Genomic DNA, 17,706 nt, shown 5'->3' with positions numbered 1-17,706 from the left:
TGGTAGGTGTTCTGTCAAACACACGGGAAGGCAACAGTGTGGATATCTAGGAGGTTCCTCCTGTAACAGAAGTGTCTTCATGGGTGGCCCCTCCAGGACCTGCTCTTCTCCCCTCACTACCTGGTGGTCAGTCAGACACATGTCCTCTGTGGGCTTCTTCATCTCCTCCAAGATCATCTGCTGCCTCTGCCGCTCCTCCAAGCGCCTCTGTGTGGCCAGCACTTTATCTGCTTTACCCGTTGGCTTGGTCTTGGCCACCTCCTCCTTTTCCTTCATTTTTACCTTCTCCTTCTTCTCCCTCTTGACTTTTTCCTTCAGTTTTTCCTGCTTTGTTTTTACCTTCTCCTTCTCAGCCTACCCACCCAAGGGAGAGAGGAATCAAGAGTGCCGTGAAGATTCACATCACCACCCTTCCCTGGTCCCCTCCTCCCCACCTTACACCCAGAAACATGACTATAAAACATGACCAACTCATATATCCTGCAAAATCAGTTTGGTGACTTCAAAGTTACACCTGTGCATATATGCACCTACCTTGGATTTCTTCTTGGTTTCCTTCTGCTTTAAGCTCTTGGTCTCTTGTTTCCTCTTGTTTTTGGCCTGTAAACCATAAAGGAAGTCATTTCTCCTCAAACTCTGAAAACATCACTGCTTGGGCTAGGATTCAAAAACAAACAAGGATGCTGGGGAGAATAGCTGAGACATGGGATGAGGGGTTGGCAATGGATCAATTCTTTCACCCTGGAGATGCCCACATTATTTTTGAACAAGCCAAATTCTCTAAATGGCAGGTGGCAGGCGTGGGAGATGGAAAAGAAGACAGAGCAGCTGTAGAAGTTAACCTACTGTGGAATTTTGCTGATGTCCCTCACCTGCCCTTGGTTAGTAGTCTGACACTCTCCCCGCTGCACCTTCTGCTTTATCTTCTTCTTGATTTTACACATCTTTGCTTTATCCTCCTCATTCAGTGTTTCTGTGAGAGCAAAAAGAAAAATGAAGAGTGAGGCAGGCAGACCGATCTCCAGCATCCAGACCAGCACATGCCTATCACAAAGCTAGCCTCCAAACAGCTCCATGAAGAAACTAGATGCCTGTTTGTTTTTTTTTTTTAAGTATACATAAAATGCTGGGAGAAAAAAATGTATGAGAGGAACCTCCTATGGAGGTAACACAAATGGCATCTCGTGCCCAGAAGCACCAGCCTCTGGGACTTAGACTGCTTTAGAAAGGGTCCTGGAGGCCAGAACAGCAGAGTAGCCTTAGAGACTGTCCCTCTCCAGGCTGCCTGACAGGTTGATTTTAGAACTAAGAAAGGAAGCAGAAAAACTGCCAGAGAAAGCAGGTGGTCTTGAGTTGGAAGCACCAATTAAGCAAGAATGTGCCAGAAAGGAAGGGCCCAGATAAAGGACACTTAAGTAGAATCCTACCAAATCTGACACAGTTATTGCCTATGTTCAGCTCCTATGTCTTACTCCATTAAAATATCTGAATTTCTTCTCCATTGGAAGATGATATTGAGATGCGATTCTGCAGACAACAGTGTTTTAGAACTGATGTTTTTGATACAATAGCACCTATCCTATTCTGGCATAGAAATACTACCACCACTACTACATCTGTGCAGCAACCCTCTAAGTTTAGATACTATCTGCAGATGAACCACTATGAGGCTTTACTTGCTCCAGTTCATACAGTCAGAATTTGGCAGAGCTGGAATTCTGAATAAGAGATACCTAATTCCAAATTCTTTCACATTCTTCATACTATATAAGGGTAAGTGCAATATTTACTGAAAAATACAGACATTTCCTACCTATCCATCCCATTAAAACAGTACCAATTATCTTTTGGATTCAGATGTGAATTCTAAACCTCTATGATGGTGGCAAACGAGTGTTTACACAAGACAAGCCAAGACCAGTAAGATAAGTAAGAAGCTAAAAGATGGTAAGAAAGGACATGAAAGCCCTCTCCTAATTATTTCTGGGATACCACCCCCACCTCCCCGCACAAGGCTCCACTAAAGAGAAACTCAAGAAAGGAACTGGTTGTTTAAAAAAAAAAGAGAGAGACACACAGATGTATAGAACAGACTTTGGACTCTGAGGGAGAGGGTGGGATGATTTGGGAGAATGGCACTGAAACATGTATACTATCATGTAAGAAACGAATTGCCAGTCTATGTTTGATGCAGGATACAGGATGCTTGGGGCTGGTGCACGGGGATGATCCAGAGAGATGATATGGGGTGGGAAGTGGGAGGGGGGGGCTCAGGATTGGGAACTCATGTACATCCGTGGCTGATTCATGTCAATGTATGGCAAAACCAATACAGTATTGTAAAGCAAAATAAAGTAAAAACAAACAAACAAACAAACGAAAGTGCTAGGACCCTGATGCTGCTTTCCAGAGAGGGGAAGGTAATTCAGATTCATTCCATCCAGATGTCAGTCACACTCCTGGGAAACCCAGGCATTAATCAATTCATCAACATTTCAGATACCTCAGAGAGTGAGCAGAATTCCCAAGTTAAGAAACATCACGGTACCTTGGGCCTCCAGTTTCTTTAGGAGGCGGGTGTCTGTTTTATTCAATAGCTCAGTGATTTTGACCTTGGGTGGCCGACCTCGGCCCCGTTTCACCTTGGGGACTTCCTTGGTTTTGGCCTTCTCAGTGTTTCGAGGTCGGCCCCGTTTCCCAGTAATTGCCTGAATCCTGGATGGGATCTCCTCTGCTGAGAGCTGTACCCACTGCAAGCCCTGAGGTAAGAAGGAAGACATTGTTACAACTGAAGTTCATGCAAGCCACCAGAACCTCTGAACCATCTGATGTCTGAGAATCTCCAAACCCCATGAGGAAGCTGCAGCTTGTCCACCAACCCCTCCTCATATTTAAAAAAGTATATTTAACCCTTGGGTGTGCACCTCTGGTGTGTCTCTCTCTTCAAAGAAATCACCAACAGGCATACGAGGACTGAAGCTGAAGTGCTCCCGACGGACATTGTGTACCACGTTGCGGCTCAGGTACTGCAAGGAGGAGGTAAAGTGCTGTCAGTGAAGTTACAGTCCTACCATGCCCTTTGGCCATCAACAGCACAAGCAGAACAAGCCCCAGAGCAGACAATGCCAGCCTGTCGCCACTGGGCCCAAAAAAGGAGTCTGTGCTTTCCTACAAGAGTCCACAAAAGCTCCATTACCTTGATCACTTCCGGGAACTGTTTCATCCTCTTTCCACAAGGGCCGTAATACCAGGTCTCCCCCTGCCATCGGTGGCTGCCCTTCTTGATGCGCACCTCTCTCCGCCATCTGCCAGAGAAGCACACGGGCCCTGCCGCCAGGTCACACCCCTACCCACTCTTAAGCCACCCAGAAGCCAACCCCACTAAGCAGATGGCCCTCCCCACACCTATCTCACTAGAACTGCATGTAGATGCAGAGGCACAAGACTTCCCTGGTGGCTCAGACGGTAAAGCGTCTGCCTGCAGTGCGAGAGACCCAGGTTCAATCCCTCGGTCAGGAAGATCCTCTGGAGAAGGAAATGGCAACCCACTCCAGTACTCTTGCCTGGAAAATCCCATGGACAGAGGAGCCTGGTAGGCTATGTCCATGGGGTGGCAAAGAGTCAGACACTTTGTGAGTGACTTCACTTTCACTTTTTCTGAGATACAAGGTTGGCCAGAAGGCAGGCCTGAGCCTCAAGCCCCTCAGTGGCTCAGGGAAAGCAACACAACACATTGCACAACGCAGAAAGACCTCCACCCGCCCACTTCCAAAGTCAGCGAGAGAAGCCGTCAGAAACCCCCTCCCTAATGCCATTCAGGACAAATTACTGGGCTTCCAGCAAAGAATATAGACCGAAGAGAATAAAGGCAGAAATGACAGAGGGTAGGGAGGCAAGCAGAAGAACAAACTCACTGCCGACTCCATGAAATGACTCCGCAGAGGCCAGGGTTTAGTAAGGAACTCTGTGTTCTGAGCAACAGATTATTCTAAGACTAAGCCTTATCTTTCTCTCAAAACTTAAAGCAGAACTCAGACTTGGTGACCACAAGTAGCCTAGAGGGGCGGGGGTGGGGAAGATCAGGAAGGCAGTTATTCCTACAAAGCCCTTGGTGTTAGCTGGCTTGTTCATTCTGGTCACATACTGTTCCTGCCCTTAGAGTGCATTAAAAAAAAACCCCGATTCATGGGGATGAAGCCACTCCCCATTCACTGCTATTCCTTCTCCAAACATATAGGACAAATGAACTCAACTGGACACCTGAATCCCAGACCCGCCAGCTGAATTTGGAAAAGATAACAGCACTAGCCCCTTGAGGAAAACACTAAGTAGCCACAAAATGAGGAAAGAATGGGTGAGGGAAGGAAGACGGTGACAAAGGAAGAAAGAAAGCCTAAGAATCTCATGCCCAAAAACATTATCATTGCAGATAACTATCCTTTAACCTATTCTTGTCGAGTCCATTCCTCCCCCACCTCAGATGAGAGCTCCCTTCCCTTCTTCCTAGAATCATTCATTAAATGTGTCAAAGGTCAATGCATGTAATAAATTAGAGCATTTACCCATGTTGGAGGGGAAGACGAACTTCTTCTGGGGTAGCAATACGTCTCCTCAGGACATCACCTGGGGGGAGGAAGACAGGGATACCCAAGTTACGAGGTCAAGCAAAATACTGAAACAACAGGTCAGTGAGGAGGGGCTAAATGCCACAAGAGACAGATAGGTTTCCCTGGAACCAGTCAGGGGTGGAACAGAATCTAGAGACTCACCGCTACCAGAGGGAGGGACTCCTACAGTGGTGTCTTCCAGGTCAGCAGTTGTTTCAGGGACGCTGCTTATATCCTTGTCTGCTGGGGAGACTGTCGGGAAGACAGCTGCCGGGGAAGTGGCAGGGGAGGCTTTTGGGGAGGTCACTGGGGAGGCTGTCAAGGAGACTTCTGAGGAGACTGGTGGGAGTGCTGCTGAGGAAGCTGGAGAGACCACTGGGAAGGCTGCTGGGGAGATGGCTGGGGAAATTTCTGGAGAGGCTGCTGGAGACACTGCCAGGGAGATTGCTGAGGAGGCTGTTGGTGAGACTGCTGGCGAGGTTGCTGGATGTAGCTGAATAGTGGATGACTGGTCAGGGGCTGGCTGGGTCAGAGGTGGGAAGTCTGAAGCCTGAGTCTCCATTTCTTCCTGTTCTGCATCACTACCATTATTCAGGTCAAAGCTATTATCTAGAATCCAAAGGGACAGGATGGATAAAGGAAAAATGACCCTATAAAATAAGAGAATCTACTCAGACAAACATGGACTAAGTTAAGCAAGGTTACTTCAAGGGCTTTCCCCTAGGATAGGAAAAAGAGAAGTAGCCTCTGGCTGTCCTCCCCTATCATTCATGAAGGTTAAAGGGCAAAACTGCTGCTGCTGCCACTGTGTGAATACCTTTCACCTGGAGCCAATAAAGGCCTCTGGTTCCTTTCTCCTGCAAACTCCAAGTCTTACCCACAAGATCTTTGGGCACAGAGAAGTCAGAATGCCTTTTTTCAGTCCCACCATACACCATCCCATGGCCCCTCAGCTCCCAGCAAAGTGTTCTCATAGATCTCCCAGCCCTAAGGCCTATACTTTCACCTTTTCCTAGGTCAAGGACTTCGTCTAGCTTTCCTCACTCACCTTGCAGAACAGACTCCCCGAGGACAGGTGGAGAGGTGGGGCTGGCAAAAATAGAGGCTGAAGTTTGACTGTCATCTGCCAGGAGACTGAAGGCAGTGGCATTATTGAGGGAAGGGCAATCAAGGGCAGATATCACAGGGCTGTCCTCCAGAGGCAGCTTGTCCTCTGCACCCATCAGCTCCGTGTCATCTATACCGTAGAGTCCTCCACTCACTGGCTCTTCAGGGGTAGAAAATCAGGAAGTGAGATTTAAGAAATATTAGTGTGAATATATCCAATTCTACTTCCTACAGGGTGAAGGTTCTTTCTAATATTAGTGAAGGAAAGGCAAATGGTTCTATTAACCCACAGACCAACACAAAATTCTAGTATCTATCATAAAACAGTGTGGTAAAAGGTAGTGTTTTCCTTCCAGTTAGTGAGAACCCAAATAGCCCAACTGTGTTGTAAGAAGTCCCTATCCAGGGCTCCTGGCCAAAAGGAACACTGGGAGAAAATGTGGGAAATGAACCAATTCAGCTCAGAGTGCAATTGGCGCAGTCAGGCCAGTGGCATGAAACTGTGTCCTGCCAGGATCATCTGGGGGCCCCAGAGGCCCAAATTCCCAAATACTTTCCCTGGCTTACTATCTCTTCTAGGTGGTATAAGTCAGTTACCCTCTGCATGGATATGTTGAAGGGAGTCAATCTCCAAGCCTACCCGGTGCCAGAGTGTTGAAGGGCTCAAGAGAGACTTCACTGAGGATTGGAGTGTCTTCCAGTTGATCAGGAAGATGCGAAGGATCATCTAAGCAGCTCACTGTGGGATCAGGGACCAAGACTGAGACCTCCTGGTGTAATGATTCCACAGAAGGGACGGAGCCGTTGTAGCCACACATCTTTAGTTCTAGGATACCCCAGGAGAGGGCAAAAGTCAAAGTCAGTGCCTTCAATGGGTTCAGTCAGCTATAGTAGGCAATCTTTGCTAGAGGGACAGATGATCATTCTTTCAACATTTATGGGTGCCAGTTCTATGTTGGGTACCGAAAATATCAAGAACTTTGATTAAACAAAGATGTGTGAGTAAGATCTTACAGCAGATAAAAAGGGAAAAGAAGAGTGGGGTCTGAGACAAGAACCCATGGTGTTTTCAGCTATTTCCCCCCATCCAGTGGGAACAGGTGTTAGAGAAAACATCCTGTGACTTTACAGGGTGGTCATCCCTTGTGCTTGGAATCAATAGCAAATTCTATTCTGAGGGAGAAGATGAGAGAGACTGCACATGCACCGATGCTAAGAACAGCAAAGAAGAAAGGAGACTGAGTGGACAAGCAATGGCATGCTCTGCCTGTCCCTTCCCTCCTTCATGTGCCAATCACCACTTAGGGCTCAGCCCACTTTAGCAGCCAGTCTGGCTCTGCCACAGTCAAATCAAACTGGCCTCTTTGCCTCTTGCTGATGCTCCAACCCCTTCCTATATCTTAGAAGAAGCCTTTATTGATGCAGGGTGTCTGTTGGGGCTGTTTCGGGCTCGCCCACCTGCCCTCTCCAGGCCAGCAGCTCTGCATGAGCTTGAAATAATTTGCACTCCCACTCTCGAGCTGGTGCTGCTGCCACAAAAACACCAGCCACTTGGCTCTGCTAATCACCAACATGCAAATCAGCCTCCACTGCAGAGAGCTGGAAAGACAAGTTTTCCTCACCTCAAAAAGCCACTGCCCCCCACAGCCCCATTTTCCCTCTCCCACCCAGCTCATGGGCCCACATGAGTATACCTGGCTGCTCTTCCTCCAGCTCCAGGCTGCCCACTAAGCCAGCACCATTCTCTGTCACAGCGGAAGTCAGTGCCTTTTCTGCTGCCGCACCAGGATGGACACCACTGCCCACCTCCTGGGAGGGTGCAAAGGTCTGGATGCTGGACCCCAACATAGGAGAAGTCTGTGGGGAGGTGAAAAAACTAGGGGGTCCATTGGGCATCACCTCAAAATTCTGGTCGGGAAAGGAATCATAGAGTTCCTGTGAATCGAAGTTAAGCCCCATGGGACTCTGGGTACCGTTGGCCCAAAACTCTTGGCTCCCAGCCCGAAGGTTAGTGTTGTGACTTGGGGATGAAGGTTGCCGGCTGCCCCCAAGGATGCCATTGAGTGGGTACTGTCCCCCCGAGAACTGGGAGAGAAGGGGTGGGTCCTTGAGGTTGTTGCCAGGATTGGCAGATGGGTACTGTGAGTAGTTCCAGAGACAGTCGTAGGCCACGTTGGGGTGATGGAGGTGTGAGGTGCTGGAGGAGTGGGGAGCAGAGTTCAAAATCCCTGAAGTAGTAGTGTGAGATACAGTAGATAAGCCATTAACATTCACATCCCCATTCAAACCTGGCAGAGAAGGAGGGAAAAGGGTCAGTTTCAGTTATGTATGCAAGTAACAATACCAATTCTACTAAAGGAATAGCACTGACTAGAAAAAGTAAAGGTGAAGGGGTGCGAGATTCCCCCTCTACTATATTTACAGTTTTTTTTGGTCTCCAGGGAACACCAAACCCAGATGCTCCTGGATGTTAAGCTTAGCAACTGCGGCTGAGGCTGCTGAGTAGGGGGTTGGGGAACTCTCCCGGCCTACTACAGAAACGACCAGCAGGGAGATGGCTGCTGCTGACGCTCAGGGCTTTTAAATTTTTTTTTCTTTTCTAAATGAAACTGTTTGCAGAATCTCTACAGTGACTTGTATTCTTCCCCACCCTCATTCCCTGGAGGAATTCTTCCCTTGGAGTGGCATGACTGAATCCTCCATTTCCCTTCCCCCGCCCCCCTGCCTTTCCCAGTGCCTGTTTGGCCCCACGGTGGCACCAGAAGGGACAGCCTCCACCTCACTGGCACATGCAGATCCAGCACTTTGTGCTGGGCTAAGAATAGAATCTGCAGTCACCACAGCAGCAAGATCCCAGCTCAGAGGAGACTGGACTTGGCCCCTCCCCATAGGCACTGAACCCCACAGGGTAATAGGCACCGAGGGGAATCTCTGCATGACCAGTACTGCAGACTTCACCTTTCACACCCATGGCAGCCTCTGGACTGGAGGGCAATCAAATAAAAGAAACCAAAATACTAAGGAAGCTTCAAGGGAGGTGGGGGTGTGAGGGAGTTTCTATCTATCTGCAACCCTCTTGAAGTCAGGAGGGAGTGGTGGTTAAGCATAAGCCTGGGACAGTATTTTTCTGCTGCAAGGAAGGAGGGAAGCATTTGAGATCCCCCTGCTTCTAAGCATAAAGTACCTGACTGAAACCAAGGCAAGAGTAGAGAGGTACTTGGCAGAGCCACTGCAGAGAGCAACTGATAGGCCAAATCCAGGGAAAGACCTGATCCTGGCAGCAGCACTTCTGTCTGGAATTACAGATGTTTCTCTCTGGGGAAGTAGGTAAACTTAAAACTCTCACTGTCCCTCTCTTCTATCCACAAGGACAGGAAGTGGCACAGGCACTTCAAGCATCTGCCCTCTTCTCCGCTGCACAAAGTAAAAGCCAGACAAATCCCAATCCTCACCCAACCCCTCTACCTCCAGTCCTGGGGCGGCTACTCCAATCTCTATAAACAGTTTCTCAGAGGACTGGCCCTTTATCTCTTTCTCACGAGTGCTGGTTATCAGAAGCAGTAGCCACCTCACCACTTTGGGGCAGTAGCCAGGGAACAGGGCTAACAGAAGAACAAGCTAGCATGAAAAGGCCAGTATATTTTTCTAATCTCTTCCAACCTTAAAACTAACAGTGTTTCTTCCAAACCCCCCTAGAACTTGCTCTAAGAAGCTTGACTTCTCTCCAGCAGCTGGAGTTCTGAGGATTCACTTCTTCCCTTCCCACCTGACATAAAAGAGAGCTGTTGTGAAATAGCCAACCCAGCGGCGAGCCCACTGATCCCATCAATCTACTCTAAAGAAATGAAGCCCACTCCCTCCCAGGCCACATGGCCCTCACACTCACTTTTCCCTTGCTGGGGGAAGTTCATGGGAGACCCGTTAGTGTAGAGCCCCTCCCCTGAGGAGGGAGAGGGTTTCAGTCCTGAGGCAGCAGGTGCAGGGGGAAGGCCAGTAAAGTTAAAATGGTCGTTTGCCTCCATTTCTGTAGGAGGGGAGAGAAAGGGGAAAAAAATACTGGCGGTTAAACAAGGTTATGTCACCTGAAATATTCTAGAAGGAATGCCCCCACCCTTCCATCTACTTTACTTACCCTTCTCCTACGTAAGTACTGGACAGGGCAGAGTGGTGGGGAGAAAGGGGGTTGAGGAAAAAGAAAAGAGAAGAGGAAATATACTCCTAATCTGGGCAATGACCCTATACAAAGTATTTTTTTTTAAATATCAGCCTTGTAGAGATACAAAGAGTTAGGGAGAAAAACCAAAATAGCTGCCTGGAGGAGTCTTTCCCCAGTATAAGCTCTACCCTTTTAACTCCCAGCCCAGGTTAGCCCTCTGTGTTAGATATTAGCCCTCAATCGTAATATTTAACATTCTCCATCCTTTTTTCTCCCCCTCAATTAAGGTCAGAGTCCCATTCTCAGGGTCTACAGAAGGTTCCCAAAGCCATCTTTTGACAGGAAAGCATGGACATGTTGGCAGAAAAAGTATATTTACTACATATCATGTTTTATTATTATAGTTGAGTTAATTTTCATGTTATCCTATCTATAGCCTCAGACATCAGAAGACAGTATAGTTACCTGAGTAAAGGAATTTGAAAAGCACATATTTCAGGAAAGCTGATCATAATGGCAAAACTCGAATCATCAAGTAATACTTCTACTCCTTTTTCATGGGAAATCCTACGCTCTCAAGAACAAAGCTCTGAAAAGTGTCAAAGCTGGAAAACTGATTAAATAAGAGTGCCCTAAAGAACAGTATTTTGTTATGACTACTTCCCCATGTTTTGGTTTTGTGGCTTAAATGTAAAGGGTCACTGAGAGAACTGCTAGGTACTTAAACTGTAAAATGCAGTGGCTCATTGGGGAGAAATATGGTTAAAAAGTTCTTTACCCTCTACTGAATATGAGGTGATATACTAGTAGGAATGATGATCAGAATAAATTTATCTTTGGCGCTTCCCTGGTGGCTCAGTGGTAAAGAACCCGCCTGTCACTGTGGGAGAGATGGGTTCAATCCCTGGTCCAGGAAGAACTCACATGCCACACAGCAACTAAGTTCATGCGCCACAACTATTGAGCCTGTGCTCTGGAGCCAGGGAGCCAAAATTACTGAAACCCACGAACCCTAGAGCCTGTGCACCAAAATGAGAAGCCCGCACACTGCAACTACAGAGTAGCCCCCGACGTACAAAACTACAGAAAAGCCCTCGCAGCAACAAAGACCCAGCACAGCCATAAATAAATAAATAAATAAAAGTATTTTGAGGAACTTCCCTGGTGGCCTAGTGGTTAACGATCTGCCTGCCAATGCAGGGGACATGGGTTTGGTCCCTGGTCTAGGAAGAACCCACATGCTGTGGAGCAACTTGGCCCATGCCCCCCAACTACTGAGTGTGACTGCCCCAGAGTCTGTGCTCCACAAGAGCAGCCACCACAGTGAGAAGCCCATACACTACAACGACTAGCCCCACTCGCTGCAACTGAACAAAGTCAGTGTGTGGCAGCTAAGACCCAGTGTAGCCAAAAATAAATAGATCTTTATAAAAATTAAAAAAAAAAAACTTTTTTTACAGAATAAATTTACCTCTGATAGAGCAAAGAGAAAAAGAAAGGAAACAGAAGCTAGGATTATTGGCAAAGTCTGACACATCAATCAGATTCTTAGCACATACTAATTTGACATGTGAGAGACATGATCTGTTGTGATACAGAAAAAGCAACTCCTCTGGTTACTACATCTTGAAAAAGGACAGAAGAATTCAGATAGAAAGATTTATCAAGCTCCCAAGATGAAATAATAAGCAGACCTAGGTTATGTGGGGTTTTTTAATATATAATTTTATTTATTTATGGCTGTGCTGGGTCTTCGTTGGTGCGAGAAGGCTTTCCCTAGTTACGGAGAGTGGGGGCTACTCTTTGTTGCAGGCCCTAGAGCACGCAGATTTCAGTAATTGTGACATTCGGGCTTAGTTGCTCTGCACCATGTGGAATCTTCCTGGACCAGGACTGAACCCATGTCCTCTGCACTGGCAGACAGAATCTTATCCATTGCGCCACCTGGGAAGTCCTAGGTTACATTTTTTGTTTTGTTTTTATTCAGTTGTGCATGTGGGATCTAGTTCCCTGATTAGGGATCAAATCTGGGAGCACAGAGTCTTAACCACTGGACCACCAGGGAAGCCCCCTAGGTGAGGTGTTTTTTTTTTTTTTCTTATAACTTCTTAAAAAAATAAAATAAAAAAACTAGAAGTAAAGCTTTATAAAGAATGAATAAATTAGTTAAGAATATATAAGACCACTGCCCAAGGTTTGTAAGAATCATATTCTTGAACATGCTAGATAATGCAAACTGGCCACCTTTAAGTGAACCTAAGAACCTGAGCATGAAACAAAAACCCAGTATAGCCTATGGTATGATAGCTATAAGATTTTCCATGCTTAATACTGTAATTGTCTCCACCTTCATCAATTTTAACTAGAATTTGAAAAATAAAAGCCACTCTGTATTTTGTCAATTTAAGGGAAGAAAAGTTTTTAGGATAAACTTATTTTCCATATAGGATTTCCTATCTTCATTCTAAAATAAGCAGCAGATCCAAACTTGCTAGGCATCAATGAAGACACTGGGTCTCTACAGAGAAGACCTCAGGGCCCTCCAAGATTTCCCTATAGTTAAAGGCCACTCCTCAGCACTAACGGTCTGATAAAAAAGCATTGCGAAAATAGTGATCCTTCCGAAATGAAAGACATTAAGGAAGAAAAGTTCATCCTCTATCTCCTAGGTTGCATGCATGCTCAGTCACTAAGTCATGTCCAACTCTTTGGGATCCCATGGATTGTCGATCCCGTAGACTATAGCACACCAGGCGCCTCTGTTCAGGGGATTTCCCAGGCAGAAATACTGGACTAGATTACCATTTCCTTCTCCAGGGATTTTCCCAGGGATCAAACCCACATCTCCTGCATTGGCAGGCAGGTTCTGAGCCACCTGGGAAAGCGTACATCATAGGGAATTCCCTGGTGGTCTAGTGGTTCGGACTCGGCACTTTCACTACTGGGGCTTGGGTTCAATCCCTGATCGGGGAACTAAGATCCCTCAAGCCAGGCAGTACAGCCAAAATAATAAGCAAAGCTATAAGCAAACTTACATCACAGAGAGGATATTCAATAATTCATTACACAAGTCTAGAAATGCTATGCTTGATAATCAGATGAGAGCCAATCTCATCTGATCTCCACCTCTCCACTCCTCCAGTTTTATGCACAGCCACATATCTGCTGGGGTGTGTGAGACACACATCTTCTCTCCTATATCCGCTGGACTATATTCTCCCACTCAATGACAGGCCACAGTTAGTTGTCCTTTTTCTGTTTGAATCCATGAGGAAACTAGTGGCTTTTTCATCTCTGCTAGTCTGGGACAGTATACCATTTCCTGTCTCACCAATTATATACTAATAAGCATAAATGGGGAGAAAGAAATGCCAACCCACTCCAGTATTCTTGCCTAGAGAATCCCGTGGACAAAGGAGCCCGGTGGGCTGCTGTCCACAGGGTTGCACAGAGTCAGACAGGACTGCAGTGACTTAGCATGCATGCACGTATTGGAGAAGGAAATGGCAACCCACTCCAGTGTTCTTGCCTGGAGAATCCCAGGGACAGAGGAGCCTAGTGGGCTGCCATCTATGAGGTCGCACAGAGTTGGACACGACTAAAGCGATGTAGTAGTAGCAGCAGCAGCAGCAGCAGCAGCAGCAACAGCATAAATGGATGCCTTACAGAAATCAGATAAGTAAAAGGGATGAGAAGTTATCTAGTGCCTGAGGTCTGTTTCCCAGTAGCCTCTACTGAGGGGTCACCAGTACCACAATCACTTCATTTATAAGAAGCTTCCTAGAAACATAAAATACTCTGTGCTGTGCAGTGAGATCAGTGGAACAACAGTGGGCTCTAGGTACTAATTCCAGCTCTACTACCACTAGCTGTGTGACCTTGACAAGTTACTTTAAAACCATTACTATTTTACTACTATGAGAGATATTACAAAAGCAGGAATGATCCTCCCAGCCAGACTCACTGTATACTTTTGATGTTCAGTCGTGCAATCGTGTCCAACTCTTTGCAACCCCATGGACTGCAGCATGCCAGGCTTCCCTGTCCTTCACTATCTCCCAGAGTTTGTTCAAATTCATGTCCACTGAGTCGGTGATGCCATCCAACCATCTCATCCTCTGTCACCTGCTTCTCCTTCTGCCTTCAATCTTTCCCAGCATCAGGGTCTTTTCCAATGAGTTGGCTCTTTGCATCAGGTGGCCAAAGTTTTGGAGCTTCACCCTCAGCATCAGTTCTTCCAATGAATACTCAGGGTTGATTTTCTTTAGGATTGACTGGTTTGATCTCTGTGCTATCCAAAGGACTCTCAAGAGTCTTCTCCAGTACCACAATTCAAAAGCATCAATTCTTCGCTGCTCGGCCTTCTTTACGGTCCAACTCTCACATCCGTACACGACTACTGGAAAAACCAGAGCTTTGACTATATGGACCTGTGTGTCAGCAAAGTGATGTCTCTGCTTTTTAATATGCTGTCTAGGTTTGTCATAGCTTTTCTTCCAAGGAGCAAGCGCCTTTTAATTTCAGATGTCACTTAAATATGGCATCACAGTACAGGAATGCAAAGAAAATGTGGGCAGCTCCTCTCAGCAATAAAATCAGAGGTATTTTATTTTAACCTTTCTACCCAAGATGATTTTCACGATAAGGCCTGAAGGTAAATCATGTCTTCCCATCTAGAGCTAATGAGAACAGTAAAGCAAAGGAGAGTGTCTCCCTTTGAACTAACAGGATTTTGGCCAAATGAAAAAAGGAAATCAGTTAGTGCCCAACCCCCAGAATAGTAGACATCTCTCCTGACCAGGAAGTACAACCAGGCCAGCACCCAGCCCAGTCCCAGTAGTATGTAAATGGATCTCTTAAGAGCCTTTAAGCTTCATTTATAAGAGTTAAGCGAGGGACACTGCCCCTTCAGCTTGAGGCAGTAAAGCTCTTGCCACATGGCCAAACAGCCTGCTCTTTCTCTCAGTTGCAACTGAAGAGGTACTACTCTGTGGACCTGTGACACGGCTTTAACAGAAAAAGACTGACAATGCCCAAAGCATTGAAACACTGCAAATTTCAACACTGTTGCAGGTGCCCTGACCAACACCAACACTCAGACCTCTGAGGCTACCTACCCGCAAACAAGACACATCATCAACACCATCTAGCTGGACCCCTGAGCAATGCCTGCAGCTTCTTGCTTCCTTCTTCCCATACAGAATGCTAAAATTCCAGAGAAATTTCTAATCTGGGGGCCTACGAAGAGATTTCAAACACCTGTCTTTACTAAACAGTGAATGTAAATCTTGCAGTATAGTAAATAAATCATATTACTACATTTTAGATTTGTAATGGTGCATGTTATGATATTTCTGAACAGTGAACATCTCTGGATTCACCCACCATATTCTAATACAGTGGTTCCCAACCAGGGGACATTTAGTTATGTAGAAAGGTATATGCTACTGTTATCTAAGAAATCGACATTAGGGATGCTCCTAATGATCATGTAATACACAAGACAACCTACCACAACAAAGGATTATTTGGCTCTTGCTCAAGGTTGAAAAACTCTGCTATAATACAAAAGCGGCCTCATTTCCCATTCTTATCCTATTCTCTGGGGAAGATCCAAAAGTTCTCACTATTCCCAGTGCCTGATGCTGCAAACAAGGATGCTTTGCCTTTCAAATCTAAAAACCCCTTCCCTAGCTAGGCTGTCTTCCTCCACCAACAGAGTTCCAAGTGTCAAGCCACAAAATCAACATGCCTTCTTCTCCTGTCAGGATAGCCCATTTAGACAGCACTGGTAACTGACTTCCCTTGGAATGCTGACTCAGACTATAGCCATACTGACTGAGGCTCATTCTCTCATAATGTCGTTTCCTTAACCTCCCTTTCCTAGTCAGGACAGCGAGGCAGAAGGAATATGATGAAAGAAGGAAGATTATTATACTAAGGAAAGCAATTCAAAGACAACTGCCATGTCCAAGCTGCACAGAACACAAAGATGATTGTTCTCTGTTCTTATTTCTTCTATACTTGTAGGTTCTAGGGGGCCCAGGTGGTGCAGTGGTAAAGAATCCACCTGCCAGTTCAAGAGTTTGTCATGGGTTCAATCTTTGGGTTGGGAAGATCCCCTGGAGTAGGAAATGGCAACCCACTCCAGTATTGCATGGAAAACTCCATGAACTTGAAGAGCCCGGCGGGCTACGGTCCATGGGCTCACAAAGAATCAGACAAGACTGAACGACTGAGCACACATGTAGGTTCTACAGCATCAACCAGGTACTAGCTCCACCATTGTATCTCCAGCACTTAATTCAGTGCTAAGTACATAAAAAAATGAAAGGAAGTATTTGTTGAACCTGTGGATTAAGCAAATGAATGAATAAATCTATCTTTTCTGTCACTATCAATTTACTCATCCAATATAGAATATGGTTTTTTGCTCCTACCATTCTCAGAAAATAGTAGGAACACAAAAAATTCAGTTTCATTGTTCATAGAGGTAACTCTTCTAGAGGGAAGAAAGGTCCCAAATCTTGACATATTTTAGACAGATGTCTCATGCAGAAAATAAGGCCTAGAAACAGGGAAGCATGACTGAACTGAACACTCAAGGTATACAGCAGGTTTTAAAATATTTGGTGACTGAATAGAGGAACCACATACCAACAATCTAGGCTAGGTTTTCTGCCTCTGCTCTGGTCACTTCACCAGAGAACTGGAAATGCCTTCAAAATTGAAGGACATTAAAAGCTACACTCCAGAGGCTATAACAAGGTTATTTCCCTTTCAAGCTCTGTTTCTCAATTTCAGCTCTAACAGTCAGACTTCACCCCTTTCTTCAAAAATATATTAGCCTCCTCCTCAAAAAAAAAAAAAAAAAAACTGAGCTGAGAAGGCAGGGTAAAGACCCCGTTTACTGAGGCAGGTTTTATAAATTTATAATTTTATAAATCAGAATTATGAAAAAAAAAACAAGGTGGTGAAAAATGGTCCCTCTGACCCATGTGCAACAATGCTAAGAAAGTATAATTTGGGGCTATGAGGTATATGAGAACATTCATATCCTAAGAAACAAGTCCAGAAGATTACTTGCCCCACAAAATCCTCAAGAGTTTTATAAGTCACTCTATGTCATAGGAAATAAAATTTCTGGCATTACTGCCTCACTGTACACATCTCACACAAGACTGAGCAGCATTCCAGTTATTGGAATAACTTCCACACTATTTTAACTATTTTAGTAAAAGAATATAGCAGACCTCTTCAGAGGTGAGAAGAAAGGTCAACAGGAGCAAGACACAGTAACCCTAACAACCTTTGCTTCTCCCTTGGCAACACCCGATTCCAGAACCACAAGACTGCAAGATGAGCCTCATAGGGCATTCTAGATTTCTGACTGACACTAAGGTTGGCCCACATAGTTCTCTTTACACCTCAAATTTTCTCCTCTACAGAGAGGCTTAAGAAAAAAAAAGTCAATATTCAGAAATCCACTTCTCAGAGAAAAATACATCCATTTTACAAAAAGGCCATGAAAGCTTTACTTCATCCAGCTTTCCGATCAATCATGTATCGAACGAAGCCATAGCTATCTCAAAAATCAACTTCTCTTACAGAGTCCAAAGAAACAGGAGTAGTCTTTCTCCTTCCTTCATTGTTTTAATTTCCAACAGGGAAAATCAATTTACTATTCCGTCAGGCCCCAATCTAGGTAAACAAAGGTTGAAGAAAGGGGAACTTAAAAATCAGTGTCAAGTCAACCCTGTCAGAAAGCAACTCAAAAGCCAACCAGTCAAGCAGAGGGGCAAGAAAAAGGACAGTGACACTGAACTTGTTTTTACT

General features: G+C 45.6%; 1 protein-coding gene across 5 annotated transcripts in view; it reads right to left on the bottom strand.

The window, feature by feature from the left end:
* Positions 1–17,706, bottom strand: part of BAZ2A (bromodomain adjacent to zinc finger domain 2A) — a 35,154-nt gene that overhangs the window by 9,708 nt on the left and 7,740 nt on the right. For 3 of the 5 annotated variants that reach the window (XM_018048058.1, XM_018048060.1, XM_018048059.1), the window contains 12 exons: positions 9,601–9,738; positions 7,409–8,002; positions 6,355–6,540; positions 5,656–5,874; positions 4,770–5,216; positions 4,563–4,623; positions 3,197–3,305; positions 2,925–3,026; positions 2,549–2,759; positions 873–973; positions 535–600; positions 121–354 (listed from right to left, as the gene is read on the bottom strand). In XM_018048058.1, coding sequence (XP_017903547.1) covers positions 121–354; positions 535–600; positions 873–973; positions 2,549–2,759; positions 2,925–3,026; positions 3,197–3,305; positions 4,563–4,623; positions 4,770–5,216; positions 5,656–5,874; positions 6,355–6,540; positions 7,409–8,002; positions 9,601–9,736 — 2,466 coding nt within the window. In that variant the 5' untranslated portion in view covers positions 9,737–9,738. Of the gene's footprint in view, positions 1–120; positions 355–534; positions 601–872; positions 974–2,548; positions 2,760–2,924; positions 3,027–3,196; positions 3,306–4,562; positions 4,624–4,769; positions 5,217–5,655; positions 5,875–6,354; positions 6,541–7,172; positions 7,314–7,408; positions 8,003–9,600; positions 9,739–13,834; positions 13,856–17,706 lie in introns of those variants that run through there. The other 2 variants (XM_018048061.1, XM_018048062.1) reach the window with 2 other exon arrangements.

This window comes from Capra hircus, chromosome 5, assembly GCF_001704415.2.
Source record: "Capra hircus breed San Clemente chromosome 5, ASM170441v1, whole genome shotgun sequence".
NCBI lineage: Eukaryota > Metazoa > Chordata > Mammalia > Artiodactyla > Bovidae > Capra > Capra hircus.
The sequence above is the reverse complement of the archived record's forward strand: the minus strand, read 5'-3'. Positions and strand labels throughout refer to the sequence as shown.